The 26,234-nt window shown below is 36.2% G+C and overlaps 2 protein-coding genes across 2 annotated transcripts; both read left to right on the forward strand.

Moving 5' to 3' along the window:
• The first annotated feature begins 127 nt into the window (after positions 1–127).
• Positions 128–8,067, forward strand: LOC103325301 (SAND family protein). Its single transcript, XM_008227460.3, has 14 exons — positions 128–811; positions 2,225–2,304; positions 2,441–2,512; positions 2,650–2,689; positions 3,479–3,580; positions 3,768–3,889; positions 4,406–4,538; positions 4,679–4,770; positions 5,008–5,089; positions 5,229–5,293; positions 5,419–5,721; positions 5,835–5,926; positions 6,418–6,482; positions 7,731–8,067. Exons 1-14 carry the CDS (start codon positions 323–325, stop codon positions 7,824–7,826), a joined length of 1,833 nt encoding a protein of 610 aa, XP_008225682.2. The 5' UTR covers positions 128–322; the 3' UTR covers positions 7,827–8,067.
• Positions 8,068–16,561: 8,494 nt separating this feature from the next.
• On the forward strand, positions 16,562–19,967 carry DRB2 (dsRNA-binding protein 2). Its single transcript, XM_008227471.3, has 3 exons — positions 16,562–17,197; positions 18,238–18,457; positions 18,991–19,967. The coding sequence occupies exons 1-3, from the start codon at positions 16,952–16,954 to the stop codon at positions 19,758–19,760; spliced, it is 1,236 nt and encodes a 411-aa protein (XP_008225693.2). The 5' UTR covers positions 16,562–16,951; the 3' UTR covers positions 19,761–19,967.
• Positions 19,968–26,234: the final 6,267 nt, after the last annotated feature.

Here is a 26,234-nt window from a genome sequence, read left to right on the forward strand (position 1 = left end):
GTTAAAAAAAGCTCCTTGAACCAACCGTAGCGGAAACGAACAAGATCCGAACTTTATAACCCGACCCGTATCAGTACGCGCCAGGCTCGATTCGGATTTCGGAGCCACCCACCTACTGGTCAGGGGCTCAAACTGCTGCGTTAATTGCAGCAGAGTACACAACAGAACAGAGCCAACGACTGGTAGACGAACGTCTCTCTCTCCTTCCCTCTCTCTCTCTCTCTCTCTCTCTCTCCCTCTCTCTCTCAAAGCACACTCGATTAACGCCCTAATTTGTCATTTGTACCAAAATTCACTGCAATTGTCTGACCTTGGTTTCTCCATGTCCTCCAAATCGAGAGCTTCAAGCTCCGGCGACGAAGCCTCCGAGCCAAACCCTAACCCTATCCCCAAACCCCCCGAGGATCAATTGGCCGCCCTCGCATTGTCCGAGACCGATAGCCATGCAAACGGAGTCGTTCATGGATCGGCGGGCGAGACCAATCACAATCACCAGGAGATCGAGAGCGACGAGGAAGAAGTCGAGGCCAATTCGGCTGCGCCTGGTTTAGCTGAAGTGGAGGAGTCGAGGGAGGGTTTGCCACGTGGTAGTGTCGGTGGTGTTGTGTGGGCGAGGACCAATTCGGAGCTGGAGGTTGATGGGCCTTCGAGCCCTAGCAGCAGTGGCTATGCTGGAGAAAGAGGGAGTAGTAGTGCCAGTAGTGGTGGCTCTGGAATTGATGAGATTTCGGTAGTGAGGAACGAAGAGGTTGTTGATGGCTTTTCGGATTTGCAGGCCTCGTGGGTACCAGGAAAACGACATGTTGATGAGGTATGGTGTTCTAAAAGCTCCTCGGCTGTGTAATTTGTTAGAAAATTTACTTGCTTTCGATGAATTGCTTGGCCATTTTATTGGTTTTTAGAATGAGGTGATCGTTTTAGAGCTTAATTGTTGTGAGGACTTCAGCAATGTCGTAGAGACTAAAACATCATTGGACATTGATGTGAAGTGAGAGTTTTGATGTTAAATTCTTCCTCATTTGTTCTTTGGTTGGATGTGGCGTTGACCGCCCATGAGGATTTTGAATTGCAAAACAAACAGTAGTGACTAAGAGAGAGATTATGAAGAGTGTTAGGTAAGTTCTATTTCAGAATTCCTAATGGTATTGAAATAGCACAAGTACTTGATTCATTTATATGTTCGAGTATTTATATGTTCCATCCTCTCGAATTTCCACAATGTCTGGTACAATAATTTAACAGTACTAATTAAATACAGTATCCTTAGGGTAGAAATGAAGGTGCGATCACAAATAATACTTTTGAAATTCAGATCAGTACCCTTATTTTTTTGGTTTTCCATAAATACATTTGAATGAGCTTTTATTTATCTTCATGTTATCAGTCAATCTAAAGTTTAGAATGTTAATTTTGTTTTTAACAATACAAAATGCTGCAATTAAAGAAGAATTAAGAATCAGACAATAATTTAGAATCTAAGATAGTACAAAAATTTCAAGGGGGATACATTTACTCATAGGGGTGCTATACTTACTATAGTTACAACAAACAATGTTTTGTACGGCTGCTTTGGCGCTCTTATTGACAGAGATAGTGTAAATAGACTGTCTAATGCCCAATTTTCAAAGTTTTGCATGTACTCGTGCACTTTAATAGGCATTCAAACTCTGATTTAGGTTCCCTAGCATGGTTAGTGGGATAAGTAATAATACATGATGATAACTATTGAATGCAGGATGATCTTATATGCAAAGTGGGGTTCATGTCTCTTGTGTGTACATTAGATCTGTCAAACCATTTTCAGATTTTTGTAAAAAATTAATTGGTGTTTCCTTGGCATTCTGCTAGTGCAGTTTTATCTGCTTAGCAATATGATGCGTAATCAGGCATTCTACAGTTCTACCTTTAAGATAGGAGAAATAAATATGTGAGCATTGTTAGACAGACAGTTGCAAAATGAAAGCATACAAAAAAATTATGAAGGGAAGAAAGAAAGTTCAAAACGCGTAGTGCATTGCGCATTGTTGCTGTATGCTAGTCCTTAAATAGTTGGTCACCCAATTATTAGAGACCTTGATTGAAATTTATACACAGCTATCTGTGTCATTTTTCCCCCCATAAATTGGTCCCTTGCACATCACTTTAATTTCACTGCTATGTTGAATGACAAAGAGATTTTCAAGGATAACTGCAATGTTCTTCTTGATTTATAATTGAAGTGCAGGATGATGCTTCCCTATCATGGAGAAAGAGGAAGAAGCACTTTTTCATACTAAGTAACTCTGGAAAACCAATATATTCCAGGTTGGTCTCAGTTGCCTCGACTATCTGTGTAGAGAAGTGCAAAATCTACATTTCTCTCTGTGCAAAATAGAGTGCAACTATCTGTTTTCTGTATTGGTGATATATGTCTTCTCTTGAATCTCTTGTTTGATTGCAGACATGGAGATGAACACAAGCTAGCAGGATTTTCAGCAACATTACAAGCCATAATTTCCTTCGTGGAGAATGGGTAGACACTTCAATTTTGCTGAGTTGGCTATCTTCTGCAATCTCTTTTTATTTTTTTTTTTTTATTTGTCTACTATTAGTGTACAAATTATAATGACATTGTAGAGAACTTACAGTGATTCATTAATTGTTTTACAGTGGGGATCATGTCAAACTGGTTAGGGCCGGGAAGCATCAGGTCTGCTTTGTTCCTTTCTGCGCTTGAAATTTTTGTTCATTAAATTATTTCTTCTTTAAACAACCCTTGATTCCTGGGATGATAAAAAGAACTGCTTTTCATTTTCCTGGTTGTAAATTCTTTTATAACATCGCTATAAAGTTCTATTTACCATCCTTGAACAGAAAGTCAACTTTAATTTTGAACTATTTGTGTAGCTGAGTAGTCCATGCTAATACTGTCTTGGGCAGAGTTTGAAATCATAGTGATATATTCATTATGCTGTGAACATAGTTAAAGGCACACAAGAGAATTGCTTGGGAAAGAAGGGCTTCTTGGATGCCCAGAGGGAGCTGCTAGAGAATCAGCCCTCACTCTTTTTCATTTCCTCCTTTTCATTACACAATCCATCAAGTGAGAATCTTACTTGCATGAAGCAGTGGCATTTCATGATTCCACAACAAGCCTTAGCTGACAGGGGCTGATTCCTGCGCTCCCATGTCTTTTGAGGGTTCATCCGGGACCTTTGGATTGTACTTGTAAATTTGTTATATGAATGGATATGAGTGAATCTTTTCTTGAGTCAGATCATCTTATGTATCTTAAGCATTAAAAAAAAAAGTTCATTTGCCTCAAAATTTCTAGTTGTTATTATTATTATTTTTTCTGGAAGACTAGAATGACATCATTTTGACTGTATACATTTATAACTAACGGTTGTAAGCTTTATAACTAGAATGACATCATTTTGACTGTGTACATTTAAACTAACAGTTAAATTAAATTGGCATCAAATGGTTGGATGTTCAGGTGGTTTTTCTTGTCAAGGGACCAATTTACTTGGTATGCATCAGCTGTACAGAGGAGCCTTATGAGTCTTTGAGGATGCAGTTGGAACTTATTTATGGTCAGGTAGCATTGCACTTCCCCCTTCCTCAAAATTCTGTTGTGAATTATTATGTGTCATTGTTGGGTCATATTTTGTTAGTGATTTATTGAATAACTTAAACATTCTTCATGTACTTTCCTTTTTTATGGAATAAAATATCTTATGTTAGTAACTGCACTTTATTTAATTAGTTATGATGTGTGGATGCAGATGCTACTTATTCTTACAAAGTCAGTAAATAGATGTTTTGAGAAGAATCCGAAGTTTGATATGACACCTTTGCTAGGAGGAACAGATATTGTCTTCTCGTCCCTCATCCATTCTTTCAGTTGGTTTGTTTCTCTGCACCCTTTGGCTTGCCTGACTTGGGAAATGTTTTTTTTGTTTTTTGTTTTTTGTGAAAAACCATCCAATATACCATTATGATAGTTCCTCATGGTTTGATTCACAAGTGAACAAGTAGTATGCGTACATTACAGTTATTGTTCTATCGGTGATGAACTATATCAGTAGTGACAGTAATAGATCATCCAATGTACTGTGAAGGGGTTACTTTTGCTGGTTGATATTACTATCGTTTCTATCCTGATCTGTTTTAAACTGATTGTTCAGTTTGCAAAATATATTTATGAAGAGTGTAAATTTTGAATAAAGAGATATTTACTGTTAAGAAGATATTTGGTAAAATTACTATTCTACTTAATAAGAAGGTTACATAAGCAAAGTCAATCTTATATTGACAATGTGATGCGCACACACACACACCCTCCTCCCCCCACCCCTTTCCCAAAAAAAAAATCCAAAGCAGATGATGCTTATAGCTCTATTTCTTATTTCTGTGTTTTCAGGAATCCTGCCACATTTCTTCATGCATACACTTGTCTTCCCCTTGCTTATGCGACAAGGCAAGCTGCAGGTGCCATATTGCAAGATGTTGCCGATTCAGGTGTTCTGTTTGCAATACTGATGTGTAAACACAAGGTTTTGCCATCCACCTTCATGATGTTTATACTTGGGAAAATCTTTTTAAGAACATTTTTTATAAATATTTTTCATGGCACAATTTAAAAATCTTTTACAAGTTTGGGCACTCTGACAACTTTGAAATTGATTGATTGCAGGTCATCAGTCTTGTTGGTGCTCAAAAGGCCTCTCTTCATCCTGATGACATGCTGCTACTTTCTAACTTTGTCATGGCATCAGAATCATTTAGGCAAGTAGATTAATTGGATAAGTCATATGTCATTCTTTTAGCAGCTAAGGGAATTGGAAATTGAAACCTGTTTAGTTTCCAATACATGTTTCGAAGTTATAAAGCACAAGATGATACACTGAAAGCCATATGTTTTGTTCTTTTCTGTTGGCATGGTTTCATTTAGTGAGTTATTATGATCTATGAGCCTTTCAGATGCAATAGTTGTTTTAAAATTCTCTTTTTGTCTCTATGCAGGACATCTGAATCTTTCTCTCCAATTTGCCTGCCTAGATACAATCCCATGGCATTTTTGTATGCTTATGTCCATTATCTTGATGTGAGTGACACTTAGGTTCATGAATTTTCTTGTGTAAATTTAACTGCATACTTACTTCGCCTCATGCTAGCCTTATGTGCTTAATATATCTTCTATACATAGTTATGATGACATGACACAATATACTTTCTTGTGGCAGGCTGACACATACTTGATGTTGCTTACTACTAGTTCAGATGCCTTTTATCATCTCAAAGATTGCAGGTATACTATAGTTTGAATTTGACGATCCGTTGTAGGAGTACTTTGTGTGGCAAATCTTGGCTCTTTCATAGCAAATTATTAACCAATATTTTCCTCCCCATATAATTTTTTCTGTGATCTTATAGGATTCGTATTGAAATGGTCCTTTTGAAGTCAAGTGTTCTCAGTGAGATTCAGAGGTCCATGATAGATGGTGGGATGCGTGTTGAGGAGCTTCCTCTTGATCCTTTACCACGTTCTGCATCTTTTTCTCCGCATTTGGGTCAACACACACTTTCAACAGATTCTCCTGACAGGTTCAGGGAACCTTATATTGGCGTAGGTGGTCCTGCTGGACTTTGGCATTTCATATATCGCAGTATATTTTTGGATCAGTATGTGTCTTCTGAGTTCTCACCACCAATAAGTAGTCCTCGTCAGCAGAAAAGGTACCACAGCCAAATCTTTTAGTACATTTAAGACATGAAATTTGAATGTCTTCACGTTGAAGTCATATGTCACTCTACCATTTTTGGTAGGTAATTAGTTCTTCTTCTTGCAGATTATACAGAGCTTACCAGAAGCTTTATGCTTCCATGCATGACCGAGGAATTGGGCCCCACAAAACCCAGTTTCGAAGAGATGAAAACTATGGTACTTTTAAGTTCATACTGCTTCATACGTATGCGGAACATGTTGATATACTTGAAATTTTGGTTTTGCCCTGATGCGCACTCATTGCTACATCTCAAAACTATGGTGTTTAAGAATGATTGCATCATGTCAAATTCTAAGCTGAATATTGATGTCAGTTTTGCAAAGACAGACGTCTAGTAGGTCAGTAATCGAGGTATTTTGTAGTTATGGATTTTCAAACCTAGCCATTTTGTTTTTAAGCCCTTGAAATTTATGGCCATAACTGGTTTGTCAAACTTGATCTTTACTATGTCTCTTTCGTACTCTTTCCCATTACATTTTAGATAGTGTACCATGGTTGACATTTGCTTCAATTGCATCTATTTGTGTTTACAAGCCTGATGATGCTTTCTGATGAATTTATATGATCATGATTGCATCGTATTTATGTTTGGATGCTTCATGATGCTTTCCTGATGAATTTATATAATATTTTTCTTTTCTTTCAGTTCTACTATGTTGGGTCACCCAGGATTTTGAGCTTTATGCAGCTTTTGATCCACTTGCAGACAAGGTATGATTTTACTTACGATTTCTTGTTTCTTTACGTTGCTCAACTATGCAATACTTGTCTACTTTTACATCTGCTAAAGAGAATAAAGGGAAAGGTTTGATGCCTTTTTACTTCCATTGTGCCTTGTTTGGTTTTATTAGACAAAAAGGGAAGGAAAGGATGTGAAAAAGTAAAGTCGTGGGTCCCAGTGTACGTAAAGTAGTATAATTAGCCCTTCTATATGTTTTGTTGCTTCATTTTTTCTCCTCCAACCCTCCCATGTTGGGTGAATTGCAAAATGTGGACCCAGGGAAGGGGAATCCATGAATATCCATGCACTTCCATCCAAATTTATTAATTTTCCTTCTCTCCATTTCTCCAAACCGAACATAGAATTAGGGAAGAGTTGAAAAGAGATGGGTTTTTACTAAATGAGGTTTATCACTTATGGAACTATTGGGGCAAGACAAGGTTAGCCATTGTAGAAGGGATTTGAAGCCAGTCATCTTCAGAGGAGGAGCTATGATGTAGTTTAGGAGAGAATCTACAAATGGATGGGCAAAGATGATGGCTGATCCAAAGAGGGTTGAAATCTCTTTCTGGTTAGAGAGCAGAATATAAAAGGAGAATACTAGAACTAATTCAGAGGTTTTCAGCAATTTTTTCCTCAAAGAGATGCCCTGCATATATTACGATAAGGCTAATGCAACCTCAAAGCAAGTTAGTGGACCAAAGATGCTCATAGACAAAGAAGAAATCAGATAAGTGAAACAGAAGACTGTGCTAGCGAAGTAAGAAGCAACTGCAATAATGTGAGCCCCAGAGCGAAAGTGAGAAGGAATGTGAACAAAATGATTGAGAGGGCTATGTCAGAGCACTAGAAGACTGATTGTAAACAAACCCAACAATGTACATGAAACTCACAACCATGTATGATTCATGTGTCATCGCAGGTTGACATTTCCTTCTGGAAAAGTTTGCCCGGTAACATGTATTACCTAGGGTAGGTGGATTCAGCGGGTAACATTCACTTGTTAGCCTGTGAAAAACAGAGAGTCATGCCTTTATGGAAAATCAGCTTCTCATCGAGCCGGTGTCAGAAATGGGTTCAGGACTTCTTTCCTTGATAAAAGAATTTTGAGCTTATATAATTTTTTGTGTGTGGCTAATCTATAATAATTATTTTCTGAAGAAGCATGTTATAGCTGGTTTGAATTTATCTGTAGATGCATTTTATCAGCTTTTATTGGTATGGGTTGTTTATTACAGGCATTGGCAATAAAGACTTGCAATCGGGTTTGTCAGTGGGTGAAAGATGTGGAAAACGAGATTTTTTTGCTAGGAGCAAGCCCCTTTTCATGGTGATATCCCATTATATTCTGTAACACAGAATGTACCATATAGCGTTGTTTATTTAATAAAATTCAAATCATAATTTTATTTATTTTTATATGCATTTGAAATGGCAAGAGATGTTGATCATAAATTACTACTCTGTAGTAGGCATTTGTCAACAAATGTAAAAGCAATCATAACAAAATTCCTTTTAGCACGGTAATATATTTGTTTTACCCGTAATTTTTTTTTGGGTAAGAAACAGCTCTAATCTGTTTGCCGACTGTTCAAAAATACATTTTGATCAAATGTGTTGTTGAAACCATGGACTATGTCATAATCCTTCGTCACTTTTCAGGCTAATTTTTTACTGTAATTTATTTTTTTCTTTCTTCTTTTTATTATCCTGGTAAGCAAATGTTCAAAATAAAGTTGGAAGCCCCTGATGTGGTAAAACCCACTTGCTTTTTACCCTCCCATCCCACTCAGAAGGCTCATAATCCTTGATTGCCGTTTCCCAGCTAAATAAACTTTTGGAGGATAATGCGCAAAACCCTTTTTGGCTGTAAACCATTAAGTTCCAAAGTCATAGTTTACTCATCTGCAAAACACTTGTGATGTGGGGTTAAATTAATATATATATATATATATATATTCATACATTACAATGACATTAGCGAACCGCGTTATGTAACAGATAGAATTCACTTTATTACATGGGATATTATAAGTTGTATATGACCAATCGGCAACCGATACATCACGTGTCACATAATGAGTCCACTAATGCGGTCTAAAAATGCAATCTCTATGCCCCTTATTGTTCTTCTTCCTGTTGAGGCTAGAGAAGCCAGGGAGGTTGAATGTTTGCTGTAAAATCATTAAAAATCATTAATACAAGGGTCCAGCGGTGAATATTAATCATATCGATATGATTTGATTTGGTGCTTCCCTTTACATGAAGCAATTGGTGTTTGTCTGAGTATTGACTTCACACATGGTTTTTCTACCATGGTTACTTTAAAAAGGTCTAGTCTTTTTTTCTTTCTTTCTTTCTTTTTTTCTTCTTGGTGATGCTGCTGAGACTGAGAGTGTGATTTAATTTAAAGGACCTGGACCTCCCTGTATTTAGATTAGGATTTGCTGCTGTCATGCATCCGTCCCACAGGGAAACAGTGAAGTAAATAAATAAAAAAGAAAAGTTGTATTCTATTAATGGAGGAATGGTCGCTCTGTCTCTCTGTAATGGGATTAATGAAAGCGGTCCACTTGAACATGAGTCATATATATATCCTTGTAGTAGTAGCCTTTTCTTTTTGTACTTGAAGCCTTGAGAGAGAGAGAGAGAGAGAGAGAGAGGTAATGAAGTAGTTGAGGCCTTGAGGCTTAGGGGGAAAGGTGTTGATCATTGTCGATGATAAATTTTAAAGTGCGACCGTCACATTACCATGTGGTCACGAGAGAAAAGAGAATATGTTGTATTCATGTCATTAATTAAATTTTTTTAATTGCATTTGATACCAAATTTCACAAGAATACTGTTTACTTCTTTACATGTCCATTTCTTCATATACACATACAAGAGTGAGTTGTCCCCCAAAAAAAATGTCGTTGAATTGTCATAGTACATTATTTCATACTAACCTTGTGGATCTATATATGATAATTAAACAAAATTATATAATTTTCTTTTCGTTACAATATGAAGTGTATTAAATTTGAGAATTTTCATTTTAGTTTCAAGGAAAAATTTAGTAATATCCAATGAACTACACATCACCAATGAGGTGTTAGTTGAATTAGCTCAGGTATTTGATGTGCTCCAAAGTATTCCTAAATTCAAGTTCCCATGATACCCGTATGCGAGTTTTCTCCCTCCCCACATCGAGTAAATTCTACTATAATTTAAAAAGTATTGCTAAAATCATTTCTGTTGGAATGGCTAATCATATCAAATCCTTATGATGACATAGTAGCATTATTGTGTAGATATTTTTATTTTTGAATTTTGAATTGTGCTCTCATGTAATAATGTATGTACATCTTTAAATAAACTCCATTGACTTTTTTCTTTAAAAAAAAAAAATTTGGATCGGAAAAACTCCATTGACTTTGATGAAACTCATCTCTCTAGTATAGACCTTCACGGGGAGAGATGCAACAAAATAATTTTATTTTATTTTATTTTATTTCATGTGGAGCATGATGGTAGCTACTGCATACATCATTAAATGCCTAATTAAATTCCATCATCATCCGCAACAGATTTTAAAGTTAAGAATTAATTGAGTGGGGAGGCTTTTTTCAAACTTTTTCATTTACTACTAGCGAGTCTCATCTTCTTTTGTGGACTTGGTAACCGCGTTTTTCCTGCAATTTCGTCAAAAGCATTATTGACTCGCTACTGGTGGGCATTTTCGTCATTTCCCACTAGTCAAACATCATCAGTTTCGGAGATTAATTAAACAACCTTTTTGTTTTTGTTTTTGTTTTCGTTTTTGTTTTTGTTCCCCACTTTACCTTGTCCGTCGAAACCATGAACACCCACGAACCCATCATAATGCCCATATCACCCTTCCTGAAATCAGACATTCGCAAGCATGCAGGCACCTAACTTTATGAGAATGCGAGGGCAATTTGGTAATTGTCCGTCCTCGGCGATGGAGATTCCTTGGTCCTCTTACTTGGGAAGAATTATTATATGTATGTGCACATCGGACCGACCGGTGTGGAATGTGGAGGCCACACATATGTATATAGTTTTTATGGTTTTGACACGACGTAACTCTGACTATATTATGTTGTTTATATGGCTTTTTTAAATCCATGCGGACTCCCCACCACTTATAACCTCATAAAACAACTTAACAATTTTCTCTAGAAGCCAAGATTTTACCTTCGGTTGATGGATTTATGTCGATCTACTCTTTTTTTGGCAGATCTTTTGTCTTAGATGTCTTAGATCTAGGTTAGTTTTGATTGTGCCTCATTTTGCGATGTTGCTCTTTGAGGTGTTGTGGCTTGGTCATGGTAGAGCCACTGCTTATTGGTGCGTTGAAACCCTAGAGTAACTAGGTTGCCCTCTCTATGTCATGTTATAAAGAAAGATTAGCGCAATTGATTTTTCCTTTTGCCGGCATTGTTTTAGTTTATTATTTTGGTTTAGTTTGTTCAATAAAGTCCATGAACTCTATGAATTTTCTGTATATTTTGAGTTTGTTGAGTGTCCTTAGTCTCTCTAGGAGAGTCATGCCGGTTAGCCGGTTAATTTTTGTCCTTAATGTCATTTGACTAGATTCGAGGGAAATTATGGCGGTTTAAGGGATTATGGAAGAGTTATTTTTGAGAGTGATTATTTCTAAATCATTTCAGCTTTTAACTGGCTCAGGTAATTGGGGAAGTTTTACCAATGTCTACCATATTGTTATTGGTAAGGGTGGGCACAATTTCAAGTTAACTCGACTGAACTGCCTAACCCGATCATAGTAGGTTGAGTTGGCCTAAAAATGAGCGGTTCTTGGGTTCAAGAAATCATAAACCGCTATATATCGGGTTGAGTTACTAGTTGGGACTAAAATCAACCCAACCCATGCCTACCTTAGTTATTGGGATGGCTCCATTTACAACATGTGTCCTTTGTAGTATTATTCCTATTGATCTAATAAAATTCTATCGCCTTTTTATCAAAAATAAAAATAAAAATCCACGTGATATCAATTTGGCATCTATGTAAGTAAACAAGGGGCCCTCTGAGTGCTAGGTAAAATATCAATGGTTGAGTTTATATTTAAATGAACAAATAGATCAATGGTGTAATGATTCATAACTTTCTGGCTATGCTTGTCAATTTATAAGGGTAGGTTTGGTTCATGGAAATGGGTCTTAGAAATGAGAAATTATTTATCAAATAATTTCTCATGTTTAGTAAGTCCAAGCATGAGCAGCACAGCTAAGACTTCAATGGGTTTTCAGCCCATGCGAGGGTGGAGCGACAGAAGTTTTGAGAATTTAAGAGAAGGTCACGGCGAGACGAGCCGTTTATCATTACGATATGTGTCAAGTGGAAGTGTAGTGATGGATGCAGCTTAGGCATCCTAACAGAGTGGTAGAAATGGTTGCCTGACACATGGGAAAATAAGGGAAAAGAAACTCACCTATTGGCGTATCCATTAAAGGTCCAGTGAAGGTACTTGCCCTCACTCAATTATATTATTTACCTATGAATGTGCCAATTTTTTATGAAGTTTTGTATTTAATAAGCGCCAGTTGTTTGATAAAATGCCTTAAAGAAGACTAAGGAGGAGTGCAAGGGGGCAACATGCTCTACTCCTCTACTTATGTTATTCTACTTGTGCTCTAGACTCACTTTTCTCATTCTCCTTTTGGGTCGTCAATAGAGGAACTAGGTAGAATGTATTATGTTACTAATTTGTGCATGAATATGTTTTTTTTTCTTACATTAAAGAGTCGACTTATCTTCATTATCAGTGGCTTTGCAGTAATGTTTTCTTGCTCCCATTAAAGAAAATTTATGGATCCACCACTACCTCTACCGATATAACACAAGTTGTACCAATGACAATGACATAGATGCAAGAGAAAACATGAAAGCTAAACAATCCTCTTCACTAGGATTATCTCTGAAGAATTACCAAATCAGAGGACCAAACCTCTTATGATGATTCTCCAACTAGTACTCGTGCACATTGTGAGCAGTTGAGGTTTGTTTGTTTGTTTTTTTTTTTTCATATCATCTTTCACTCTCATACCAATTATTAGGAATTTCAAACAATTCCTAGCCTAAGATGGCACAAACAACCAACAAAAAAGTATATACATAAAACAACAAGTAAACAATGCAAGGGTTTTACAAGGTTCACTTCAAACTAGGCTAACCTTCGACTGACGATATGGCGATTATCCATTATGAAAGTAGCAAAATTAAAACGAAGAGGAAGTGGCCTCTTTTTGCCTCCACACTCTCAAAAAAATGTCACTATATCAAACCTTTTTCAATAGAGATTTCACATACAGCCAAAAGCTCACACCCTAAGTTCCCATTTGGTTCATAGAACGGATTTGAGGGAAAATTATTTCCCATGTCATTTTCCAAGAGATAGGAAATGGAAGATTTCTTTACCATGTTTGGTAAGTTGGGAAAGTAACCAGGAGAAATCACTTTATTTTTTTTCCCATGTTTGTTTTGAGTATGAATGGAAAACAAAGTTGATATAATTTTTCAATTATACCCATATTAAATCAAATAAAAAAAGAATGCATTCAATGATATATTGTAATTCTAAATTGTTAATGAGGATAAAATGATCATGAAAAATGTGTATTTAATGTTGGTTTATTTTCCCTAACTTTCCCAAGATGAGGGAAAACAAAACCCAAATTAGGAGGAAGACTTCACTTTCCCTCATACTATCTCATGTGTCAGGCAACGATGTCACATACCTAAACTTACCAAACATGTGAAACCAATAGCCTCCTTTCCCATAAACCAAACGGGATCTAAAGGTTATATCTCGTAACCTTGATAAGCTAAGTTACATTGTAAGTCACAAAGAAGCTACTACACTTAAGGATATATTTATGGACGTCTCCAAAACCCTAGCTCTGTTAAACAAGTCACACAACCCTATAGGAAAATAAGGAAATCCAAAACATAATCGAATAGGACTTGAAATACAAACAGAAAATATGTGAACCTCATAAGCCGTCCGATAGCCCATCTATGCCCGACCGGTTGCCTTGCATCGAGAGTGACATATTACGTTCCACGGCAAGCCGATTGGTAACTGTTTGTCCCCAACTTGTTGCTAAGTAGTCTTCATGTAATACACCGCTAATTCGAGTCGCTAATTCGAGTCGCTATTCTCAACAATAAAATACATGAGTTTATGAGAAATTTATAGTAATAGAATTGAGCTTTACCGTATTGTAAGAGGAGAAATTATAATAGAGGTAGCCCTTCCTCTTCTCAAATAACCTCCTCAAAAATGAGAAATGTTTCATTCACGGGTAGACTAACATGTGATTAGCCATGCATTATTCAAATCCTTTTAGCTAGAAAGGGAACTTATAATTATGCTCATATGTAGCTGTTTCTCATGACTTGTCAAAACAAAGAAAAAAGAAAGTACTCATATGTTGATTGATTACAGTATTATTTATTATATGGTCGTATTTATTATGTTTAAAAGGGCATGGCCCAAACTCCATAATTGTTCCTCGTAGGGACCAATTTCGATAGGTCCATAATCTACATTGCCAAGGCTTCATCTCCAACACATTTAGGGTTGGATACATGGAGAGGGTCACTTAATTTTTGCCTTATAATTGGATAATTGTTAGTACAAGTTACAACATCATGGTTTGAAGATTTGTAAGATTGCATTATTTACTCATACAGAACATATAGTTACATATGAATCAACCATATTTCTGTTTGGTCGACTCAAACGTCTCTTAAAACTCGATCTAATATTACATCTCTTCTTAATATTAAAAGAGGTTGCAAATTCAAATTCACCCTCTCTCACTGCTTGCAAATATGATCCGTTTTTGCCTGAAATTGGCGATGATTGGTAAAACGATACCAACTTGAGTAGAAATGAGGAACAACAGCACCGGTAGCTGTTGTTTTCAAATCAATGAAGTTAAGATTTACATAAATAAATTGGGTGTATACGTACGCAAGCCAAAGCATAGGGTCGCAAATTGACGTTTATCTAAATTGCGGTACAGCACTCAGTCTTTACTTGCATTTAATTAAATACCTTTTTTTCTTTTATTTTTCTTTTTTTCCAAACATAAAAATTTCACTTTAAAATATGTAATTCAATATCTTCAAAACCAGGAATTAGATCAATTAAGGGAGGATAGTTGATCTAATTTTTATTCCTTACTTCCCCTATTTCTAAGTTTCCTAATTTCTTAATTCCCTCGTTCTAAATAAGTAAGCATGTTATACATTGGAATAAGATACCTATGAAATGGAGGAATGGGAAAATCCATTGAGTTTCCTTACAAATCCTATTACCGTGAAATGGATTTTTTATTATTATTTAAATTATTACAAAAGCAATATTGTAAACTATTCTAATATACGGGAAGGGAGATCAAACTCAAGTGCAAGGGGACCGGCACACTGCCCAAAATTATTTTTAACAAACTTAAATACATTGTTTTTTAATTTTTAAAAGAAAGCCTGGACAATCACAAAATCAACTAATATGGCGTTCTGAATGAAATCAGGATCCCTCTACACAAAACAAAGACACTTCTTTAGACAAGGCAAACTTTACCAATCTATGTGCAGCATCGGCATTAGCTTCTCTACATAAAAATTGGAAAATAAATTAAGGGACCAGACGTTGTTTATCTTTTGTATTATATATACCAATTAATTAGGTGACACTATTTTATATACTTGCATCTCCCTCTTACTTTCATGTTTTGATAGTTCAATAGAAACAAGAAGATAAAATTGTAAAAACAAGGAAAATGATTGCAAATGTACAAAATTAAAGTGTGGAAATCACAACCTTTTTACAAATACTTTTTAAATCCTAGAAAAAAAAAACTTGACATTTTCCAACATTATTCAAATAAAAGTTATTAATTTTTTTTAATACAGTTCCACGAGAATAAAAACGAATTTTTAAAATATCATTATGCAAAACAAATGTCAATTATGCAGGAGATGATTGGTAACCATAAATGCAAATCCTACACATGAGCAAATTTTGGATATCATCTTACCTATTGCAGAAGTACACAACGGGTGTCTTACATACATTGGTTATAACTTATGCAAAGTTGTTATGTTTTATACAACGAGTGTCTCACATGCATTGGTCATGTATTAATCATTTGACCAATGTACGTGACCAATGCATGCGAGACACTCGTATAAAACATAACAACTTTGCTAAGTTATAACCATTGTATATAAGACACATGTTGTGTACATAGGCAATGGGTAAGATGATATCCAAAGCTTTATCATGTGTAATATTTGACCAGCGCGCCTGACCAATGCATGTGAGACACTCGTCGTATAAAACGACTATATATATCATATTCTCTCCTCTTCCTGAGAAGAAAAATGGAATGCCCTTAAATGATGGTTAGTAACTGGTAATCAAGTCTACAAAATTTAAACTCAAGTTTGAAACAACTTCCAAAATTAGGAATTGACGAGCGCGCGCCTGATAAATGCATGTGAGACACTCATTGTGTAAAAATACTATATATCAAATTTTCTCTGTTTCCTAAGAAGAAAAATTGAATACTCTCAACTGATGATTAGTAACTGGCAATGAAGTCTACAAAATTTAAACTCAAGTTTGAAACAATTTTCAAAATTAGGAACTAATTAGCGCGCCTAATCAGCGCATGTAAGACACTCATTAAATAAAAAAGTATCATATTTTCTCTACTTCCTAAGAAGAAAAATTGAATGCTCTTAACTGGTGATTAGTAACTGGTAATAAAGTCTACCAAAAGTTCAAATTCAAGTTTGAAACAACCTCAGTAGTTGAGAAGAGATACTATTAAGCTAAAAGTTAATTGATAAAAAGGAGGAGAAATGTGAAAAAAATGAAAAATGAGGAAAAAGAAGGAAAACAACAAGAAAGAGAAATAAAGAAAATGAGAAAATCTAGGAAAAGATCACATCCATGAACCCATGCAGCCTAACGTTCAGTTGACTCCCAGAAATAAAACCCCATTATTTAATTAAACTCCCCCAATATTTTATAATTACATCCCAAAAAGAAAAACTCCACTCTCCAAAATATTACCCCCCCTCCTTTCTCTTTTCTCCCCCCCTCTCTCTCTCTCTCTCTCTCTCTCTCTCTGCTTTTTTCAGCTTCACATCCCCCAACTCCAAAGCCCCAAACCTCTCTCTCTCAAACTCAATTTCACATCCCCACCCCAAAAAAACCCTAAAAACCTCTGATCTTAGCCGGTCCCATTTCTCGCCGGCCCCCCAAAACCTAAACCCAGCTTCGACCCGACCCGAAATCGGCGCCGATCCGATCCGGGCTCCTCCCATTACAGCACCGGAACTCGGAGCTCGGAGAAGAGTCGGGTCGGAGACAGAGCGAGAGAGAGAGAGGCAGGATAGAGTAAGGGGCGGAGAAATGTACAAGAACCAGCTGCAAGAGCTGGCCCAAAGGAGCTGCTTCAATTTGCCTTCCTACACGTGCATTCGGGAAGGTCCAGACCACGCGCCCAGGTTCAAGGCCACCGTCAACTTTAACGGCGAGATCTTCGAGAGCCCTCACTACTGCTCCACCCTCCGTCAGGCCGAGCACTCCGCCGCCGAGGTCGCCCTCAACTACCTCTCCAATCGCGGTCCTTCTCACTCTCTCGCCGCTAGGATTCTGGTCAGTTCTCTCTCTCTCCTTCTCCTGTCGCCGTTAGGGCTACGTTAGGGTTTTGCGCGCGTGGTTCTCAGTCGCCGCTCGGTGGCTTTTGGTTGTTTGCTGCTTTCTCACTGATCGTTTAGTTTCTGAACTCGCAATTGAAAACCATACTTTAAAAAATTTTAATTTTAATTTTGTTTTTTAATTTTTAGTTTTGGTTTTCTTTTTGTATTTGTGTTGCTAATGTGCGCCGTGCAAGTGATCAAGCTTGTCCCACGCACAGGAGTTGTGTAGGAGTCGGAGGTGTAGATCACTGGCCGGCCGGGATGGGGCTTTGGGGTTAGGAACTTGGGTAATGACGGAAGTAACCCCCTTCTTTTTGTACTTAGGGTTCTTAAAATGCAGTTTGATTCTCTGAATTCTGAAAAGCTGACCACCGTGTAAAATGGAAATGTCAGTAATTAAATCATTCAACAAGGGGTGTTTTGGTCATAAAAATGTGGGTTTCGACAGTCAACTTTATGGAACCTGTTCTTCCTCGTTGACCGCCTGATTGGTTGCCGGGAAAACAGAGGAAGTCTTTTTCTTTCTTTTTTTTTATATAAATAAATTCTTCATACTAATGATATTATAGGGAATTGTTTCAATTCTTAAGTTGACATGTGTATTGGTGTATTGAGAGGAATTTGATCTCATCAAACCTGACAGTGTAGTTTTTGATGGAAGTTGAATGCATTTTAGTTGGATTAATAGGTATCACGGAAGTTGAAATGCCCATTAAACTTTGTTTCCATGCCTTATCAACTTTTTGGGTTGGTTGCAAATTGATAGGACACCTAAACTATGTTCCCTTTCAAACGAATCTTGGAAACATTGGTTATTGTATTGCTGAAATTAAAATTTTGCTACCAAATATTATTAGTTTTATCGGGTCAGTGTAATTTTCCCAATGTCATTGTCACTTTCAATATGCATGGTGGACTTTGATTATTCGTATACAATGTTTTTGTTCTTTAATTAGTTATGTTGTCGTGATACTGATAAGGCCTTAATTTTCTCAGGATGAGACAGGGGTTTACAAGAACCTCTTGCAGGAAATTGCTCAAAGAGTTGGAGCTCCATTGCCGCAATACACAACATTCAGGTCTGGCCTTGGCCACCTACCTGTTTTCACTGGGACAGTTGAATTGGCTGGAATCACATTTACAGGGGAACCTGCTAAGAACAAAAAACAAGCTGAGAAGAATGCAGCAATGGCAGCTTGGTCATCTTTGAAGCAATGTGAGTGGTGGTCAGGCTTATATTCATCCCATTACATTTACGAATTACACAACATATAGTTAGATCCTTACCCCATAGTTGGAATTTGATTTTACTTTAAGATCCATCTTAATCAAGTATGTTGAACTAATTTGGTGCATTTTTTTATGCTAAAATTTATTTGGTGCATTAAACAACGGTCTTCATTGGAGCTCTTGCTTAGTTTTTAATGTTCTTAGTTATTGCGACCTTAAAGGGTTTCTGGCTTTTTATCATTCCTATCTGTATGATATTAAGGCATCTTCAGCAACTCATTATAACTCTGAACTCATCTATGAAATTGATGTCACTTATATGCTCCTCTTTGAAGTCATTCTTACACATCATGTTCTTTTTACCGTTCAAAAAAATAAATAAAAAATCAATGGAGCAGTTTACCTATGTGTCATCTTTACATATTAAAGTTGTAAGCTTGGTGACATAATTTTGGAGAGTCCAGATCAATGTCTAGGAACTTCTGCTTTAACTTGAATCATGTGTTTTCTTTTGGCCAGTGGCAAAGGAAACTGCGAGTTCTTCATCTGAACCAGAGAACAATGATGAGCTGGAACAAATCACTATAGCACGAGCCTTGCTTACTTATCGTTTGAAGGAAAAGATGGCAAATCCAACTGCTCCAATACTATTTCCGAAGAAGTTTCCAGTTCATAACCCCAGACCTACAAGTCCACAGCCTCCATCTGCTCACACCTCAAAAATACTGCCCTTAATTTGCCAAAAGCAAGCTCCTCGCAGCAGACTCCAATCAAATGCAACAAATGATAATCGTATCCCATCATCACAGCCTTCTCCACTAGAAAGCCGTGTTTTGCGTCCCAATAGATTCCCTGCTGCAGGAGCAGCTCCCTATGTTCCCATCCGACAATTGAGGACTCCTTGCCATGGGATTGCACCGCCAGTGACAATAAGGACAGCAGTGCCTGTGTTCTCGGCACCACCACTTCCGCCACCTCCTGTGATGCCCTGCCAGGCAATGCGTGTCCCACCACTACGAGTGGCTCCACCTGTCACTATGAGGCAGGCTGTGCCTGTATTTTCTGCTCCACCGATTAGAAAAGATGATCCACCAACCACTCGGAAAGAAGATCCTCCAATCATTGTGAAAGAAGATCTTCCAGTCATTCGGAAAGCAGATCCTCCTGCTGTTATTGCTTCTTCCCCACAGAATGATTTGATAGCTCAAGTAGAGGAAACTGGAAGCGCATCTTCAAACAGTTTGCAGGAATCCAAGACAGTGCAAAGCTTGGAACAACTAAAAATTTGATGGTGATCGGGGAGAACTTAGTTTATGGGAGGAAAAATAGTTGTGTTGCCCTTAAGTTTGTTTTGTCATATTTCTCATCTTATTATATGTGTTTTATTTTCTTGCCCATCTTTTCTTAATCTTCTACCCTTTTTTATTTTGTTTAAAGGTACGAGTTGGCAGGTTGGTTTAGAATTAGCAATCTCATATTTATGCGATTTAAGAGTAGCTATGTCAGTTTTGCTCTTCAGTTACTAAATTCTGCATTTAGTTGTAATATTCATGCCATTGAAGAAGAGCTTTGTGCTGGAGATTAGGGAGGGAGGAGACATGATATATATAGCATATCATATTATTAATTCAAATTTCTCAAGTATATAAGGGGAAAATATGTTTAATGTGACAACAGGCTGATTAAAAAATTAAATTAACAGGAGTTCTCAATTGTGGATCCTACAGTTGGGTTGATCTCTTATTTATTATATATGAACACCCTTGCATATCAAAATTCAATTGAATCAATCTGATCATTCTTTGAATTAGTGTTTCTGCCATGCATTTTTACCACTTGAATTTGAGCCTTGTGGGTGAAGTAACATGCTTAAGGCCTATTTTGAATTAAGACATGGAAATGCGCAGATAGCCCAATGCTTTTGGGATATCAGGGCCCAATCCTGTCCTCAAAACCATACTTCATTTGGGTTGGTTCTCCCACCACAACATGGATGAGATTTTCTCAAACCCAGCATGCCAAGTTGAAGGCTTTATGTGAACATGGAAGTTGGATTTTCCGGAAATGCTATACTGAGTGGTTGTGGGAGGGGTTCATTATTGCGCCCATGGATCCAAAACCTTAATGGAAGGGATCAAACATTTGGAGTTCTACATGTATGTTATGGTCTGTTTGGTTGGATTGGAACTCCCTGCCTCTTCAATTTCATAAAAACTGATATGAGAGAGACAGTATTTAATTTTAAGTCAGTCTAAGAATTCAAGCATTTTTGAAAGGGCATTGGCTGCTTATTATTAATGATATGAAAGATAATATGGAGCACCCATCTTCAATGCAAAAACAGTATAATTTGAGAACATATTCTAATATGCAGAACAAATCAAACACAGGGCCAACGAAGTTTAGCCTAGTGGAAAAGAGCATTGATTTGCAAATCAGTGGTCTTGGTTCAACTCACAGACCTTAACAGATATGAGAAATCTCATCCCCCTTATAGTTAAGTTAAGACTATCATTTGTATTATAAAAAATTAAAAAATTCAAACCCAGCCAGTCTTTCAAGTCCTATATAATATCTTTTGTCTTTTCTTAGTATTATTTGGTAATGCCCACAAGGATTTGGTTCTTAACTCTATGAACATAAAGACAATGGTATATATATATGGTAGTCTTCTGGTCTTTTTCCATCTACCTATTCTTGAATGTGGTCACACCTAAATGGACCACAAGGTTTTTAAAGCAAGCTTAAAGCAAAGCATGTCCTTAATTTCTTTAAATGAAGGAACCAGGATACCAAAATGTAGCAAAACTGAGGGTAGAGAGATGAATGCTTTATATGAAAATTGTTATTCTCACTCATTTATTGTCATTCAAACCATACTGTCCTTTACCACCTGTTAATCTGTCATGTCCCTCAACCAACCAGCCAATGAATCCAATCAATCTTTAATTTTAGGTAGAAATGGTTCATAATTGAAAGAGGAAAGGAAACTACACAAAATCATCCCATTTCAATTGCTGCATCAGAATCTGCAGGTAATATTTTTACCCACTTTGCTTGGTTTGGTTATGAAAGTGCACCAATTGGTACTGGACAGATTTCTCAAGACACCCCAAGTGAATAGGTAAATTCAACCACAGTAAATAGAGGCTTGGTAAATTTATTTAGGGTTTAAACAAGTGTCATCAAATCAAACTAGATTTGATGGTGCAGTGGTCCAAATCAACAACAACTTTGAGCTTGCAAATCTTGTGGGTACAATTCATTTAATGCATGTTTTTAAGTTCATCCATATATTCCACAGTCAAACTCCACATCAGTTTCTGATGAAGAGGAATCAGCCATGACCAGATCTTGAAGCATCCTGAGATGAGAAGAACATGAAGAAACTTATTTTTAAATTGGATCCCTTTAAAGTTAGGATTTAGATCTATGTGTTTTATAAAATCAAAGTGCCTAGTTTATGTGTATTTTTTTTGTAATTAAAGGTCTGTTAAAGTCAGGTAGTTATATAATGGATTACTTTCTTTTTAGCTAAAGTTGATCGCTAGATCCAATGCCTCAAAAAGGACTTTGTCATATAGTGCTTAGAATAGTGGTCTTAGGGGTACCCCTCTTCTAGAAATTCTATTTTGCATATAACATTCTTTTCTTTTTCTTTTTCTTTTATTTTTATTTTTATTTTTTTACGGTGACAAATTACGTAACCAGCATATGAGAGACGATTATGAAAAAAGCGCCGTGTATTCTTGACTAACATGTAAAAAGTGATTTAGAAAGAAATATTGATTGCACATATGTGTTGTATGCTAGAAATTTTCACTCTAGGGCAAAGTGGCTTCAAATTTCACTTGAGCAAAACCCTAACCAGCTGTTACATCTTCATCCATTTGTGGGTTAAAAAGCCTTAGGGTGGGAAAAGAACAGAGCATGGGAGAGTGAAATGATGTAAACTAGGGGGTCAATCATGTGTACCAAACAAGCAAAGGTTCAAAGGCAGAAAGAGGAAGAGGAGAGAGAGAGAGAGATAGTATGACAAAGTGGCTTGCTTGGGGTGGGCCCAAGTCTCCACTTCAACGACACCAACCCCTCAACAAAAGCCACGTCAGCATTCTATTGATTTACGCAACAACGAATTTTTTAAAAAAATAGGGGGCCAGGCCCAGACAGGATGGGCCCACATGATTGGACTGGAGATGGGGCCCAAAAGGGGTTTTAAGAAGCACTGGCAATATTCCTTTCCTATGAGAAAAGCAATGGCTCAAGGCAAAAGGAAAGAGAGAGAGAGAGAGAGAGAGATGGGAACCCTCCACCCATTAGGAAGAAGAACATCAAGCAAATAAAGCAAACCAAAAACAAAAGGGAAAAACAAAAAAGAATTAAGGGATGAGGGGGGGGACAAAGTGGAAGGATGTTAATCCCATCATCTAAAGTTTATAAAAGAAAAGAAAAAAAATATACCCATTTGACTTTGTTATAATCCCATCATACCCCATTCATTGTCTACTATTTATATATCAAACAGGTAACATATATGCCATGCATAGCCCACCTACCATGTGTTATATGCTTCTCTTTTGCAACATCAATTTTTCTACTTTCTTAAGCCTTGTGTTTTTCAAGCAAAAGAAATTCATTATCTTTAGGATATTGCTTGTCTCCTACTGTGAATCAAAGTTTGACATATATATAAAAATAATTCATCAAAAACATAAAATTAAAAAAAAATTATACAGACATGTCACACTGCTATTGATAGGGATGTAGGAGATCCTATTTATATGGTAAGAATGGAAGTATTTTCCTTATTTTTATCCAATTTTACCCATATTTTAGCCAAAAGCTCTAATACCATCTTGTTTATTCTTCGAATGTATGATCTTGATTCACAACGTAAAACTAATGTACGGTTCTGATTAAATCTGATTAAGAGTGTGGGAGCCACATTAGCCTCCCAAGATCTTGCCTATACATCAAGAAAAAGAATATACTTGGCTCCCCTTTCCCCTCCATGTGCATGAAAGAGAGAATTATGTCTGAACTGATTATGTATGCACAATCATGCCAACAACACCATATCCATATATGGGGCATGAAAGAGCTTTTCAATGCTCAAAGTCAAATTCTTTTACTTTTTTTGTTTATATATATTTGTTTTTCTTCCAAATTCTTTTGTTCCACATGTTCTAATCCCATCAGCATGCTTGGAAGGTAGGGAATGCAAAGTCATATTGGGCAGACATCAGACTGGAATATGTAACCTTTTTGTTGAATTTGGGTTTGAACCTAAGCTTCCCATTATCAGATCCAAACAAAAAAACATCTATTCCAGTTATAGTACCCAGCCACTTACTCATGCCAATCAAGAAAAAACAAAACTGAACAACTCTTAAAACCGAATAATAAGCAAATCCTATTTTCCCTTTTTTTGTTACTATTTATCTCCAAGCAAGCAAACAACCAACCTTATTTAGCATACGTCATTATCACGAGAATAAGTAAACTTTCATATAAAGACAATGTCATCGTTGCGATGTTTCAAGTCAATCACATATTACTACCTGACCAAATTAAATTTATAGCATTCTTGATTATTTTAAAGTGCGTCCCAATGACGTCCCTAAACGAAAGTAAATTTCCTACCATTAGCACGTCTATGAGACTTAATAGGAATACATAAATGAACGGGAAGAGAGGATCACATAGGATCTCTTGATATGACAAGTTCTAAATTTTCACAGACGTGCGGGATTTGTTCCTTACGAATTTTGTGCTATTTTTGGAGTACATAATTCTTTCTTTTGCAGTGCTTTCATCATAGATCAATAAGGATCAAAGATTCACGATCCGCAGGCTGACAATGCTTTATTACATAATTATATTTGTATATGTTTTTTTTCTTTTGGTTGACAGGTATATGTTGCCATCCTTATTAATATTATCATATCTATTTTTTTTTACATTAAATCAACAGCTTTTTGGTTATTTTCATATTATTTAATTACAAATAATTGTTCAATAATCTTTATCCAAAAACAAGTGGACTTAAAATATGAACATTGGACACATGATAAAGTTGGGATGGCCTAGTGACATTTTTTATATTTGTTCACATCACAAACCATTTAAGTTCAAACTAGGAATGCAAGTCATGGTGGTCAAGAGACCAACAATGAGCTTGACCCAAAACACTAAAATCCATGATACGCATTTGAGATACTCAAACGGATCGAGTGGAATTTAAATAACAAATTCGCTACACACAATTTCATACTTATAATATTATAAGTTGAACTTGAACTTGTTGATGCACCCCTATTTCACATCTATTAACCATTTTCAATTTCCGCAACTAAGTCCCATAATTTAATACTTAAAGAACGAAGGCGAGCTAAAACTTATAGTTAAGAAACACATTATCATATTATTTGGTGTATACAATTTAAAACTCTCGACCAATCCTAATTATAAACCACAAATTCAGTGAATGTAGAATTACTCTTTAAAACATTAGGGCACAATGTGAAATGGGAAATGTTCGAAACATTTTTCAAAGGCGTAACTTGACCTAATTTTACCTCTCTGGTCAAAACACACAACCATTCTCTTGTGTGGACTTACTGTGGAGGTCCATCTTGTACTTGGTGGATTCTCTATTTCTTTCAAACTATTCTATCTCCCCTGTCCTGTGCACTTCTTTTTTTTTTCTTTTTCTTTTTGGCGAAACAGTAATAATCATTGTGCACTTCTTCAACATAAACAATTTTTTTTTCTGGGTAAATAAGTCATAATTTAATAAATTAGGTGTTAAAAGACGAGAATACCCTCATTCAGAATATAGGGGCCCCCTCCTTCCTCGAATTCAGCTTCAAACCTTAGACTGCATATTATCTTGCAGCTCGTGAATGTACTCAACTTCAACGAAAGTTTCGCTACATTTAAGATTTTGACATGGTAAAATTATACGCGGCATGAGTTTGTACAAAAATTTGTGGATTCAAGTTGGAGATTATCATATTGGATTGTATTGATAATGGGTGGATCTACTAGTCATCTGTTAAGGTAACGGATAGTAGCAGATCCTTTCGTGTCAATAAAATGGTCATCTATTTGAACCATTAAGAATAAAACTATTTTAATATTTATTTAAACATTGTTTGTAATTTCTAATATTTTTCACTTTTTAAAATTTTAAATTATTTTATTTCGGGTTTTTTTAGTTATATTTAGTATTTTTGGTGATTTTCATTGATTTTTGTTTGTTTGTTGTTTTAAATTCTTTTATTACGGGTAAAAGGGTGGTAACGGGTTGAATTGGGTGCTTAATGGGTTGAAGTCAAATCAATATTTGTCATGTTAGGCCATCTCTAGTCATGGGCTATATCCCAAATATAGCCATAAAATAATGCAAAACTTATCTTCATTAAAAACAAAATTTTTAAATTTAGATTTATATCCAACTGACCACATTAGCTTTGGCCTAGTCTTGCCAAATTTTGTGGGCTCCATGCATGTGCTTTTCATTAATGATGTCAACTAAATATATATATATATACCTTTTTAAATGTTTTCAATTCGTAAAAAAAATTATAAAAAATTATTGCTCATGACAATTGGATGTCAAACCATTGAAACTCATCCTTTTATATATTAAAAAAAAATGTAGTCACCTTTTCAAATGTTTTAAGTGTTGTTTAAAAAAATTATAAAAAAAATTTGGTCATGGAATATTGTCTCTAAATTGTAGTTTAATTAAATTAAAC

The sequence above is a fragment of the Prunus mume genome, linkage group LG1 (genome assembly GCF_029339155.1).
Source record: "Prunus mume cultivar Tortuosa linkage group LG1, ASM2933915v1, whole genome shotgun sequence".
NCBI classification, from domain to species: domain Eukaryota; kingdom Viridiplantae; phylum Streptophyta; class Magnoliopsida; order Rosales; family Rosaceae; genus Prunus; species Prunus mume.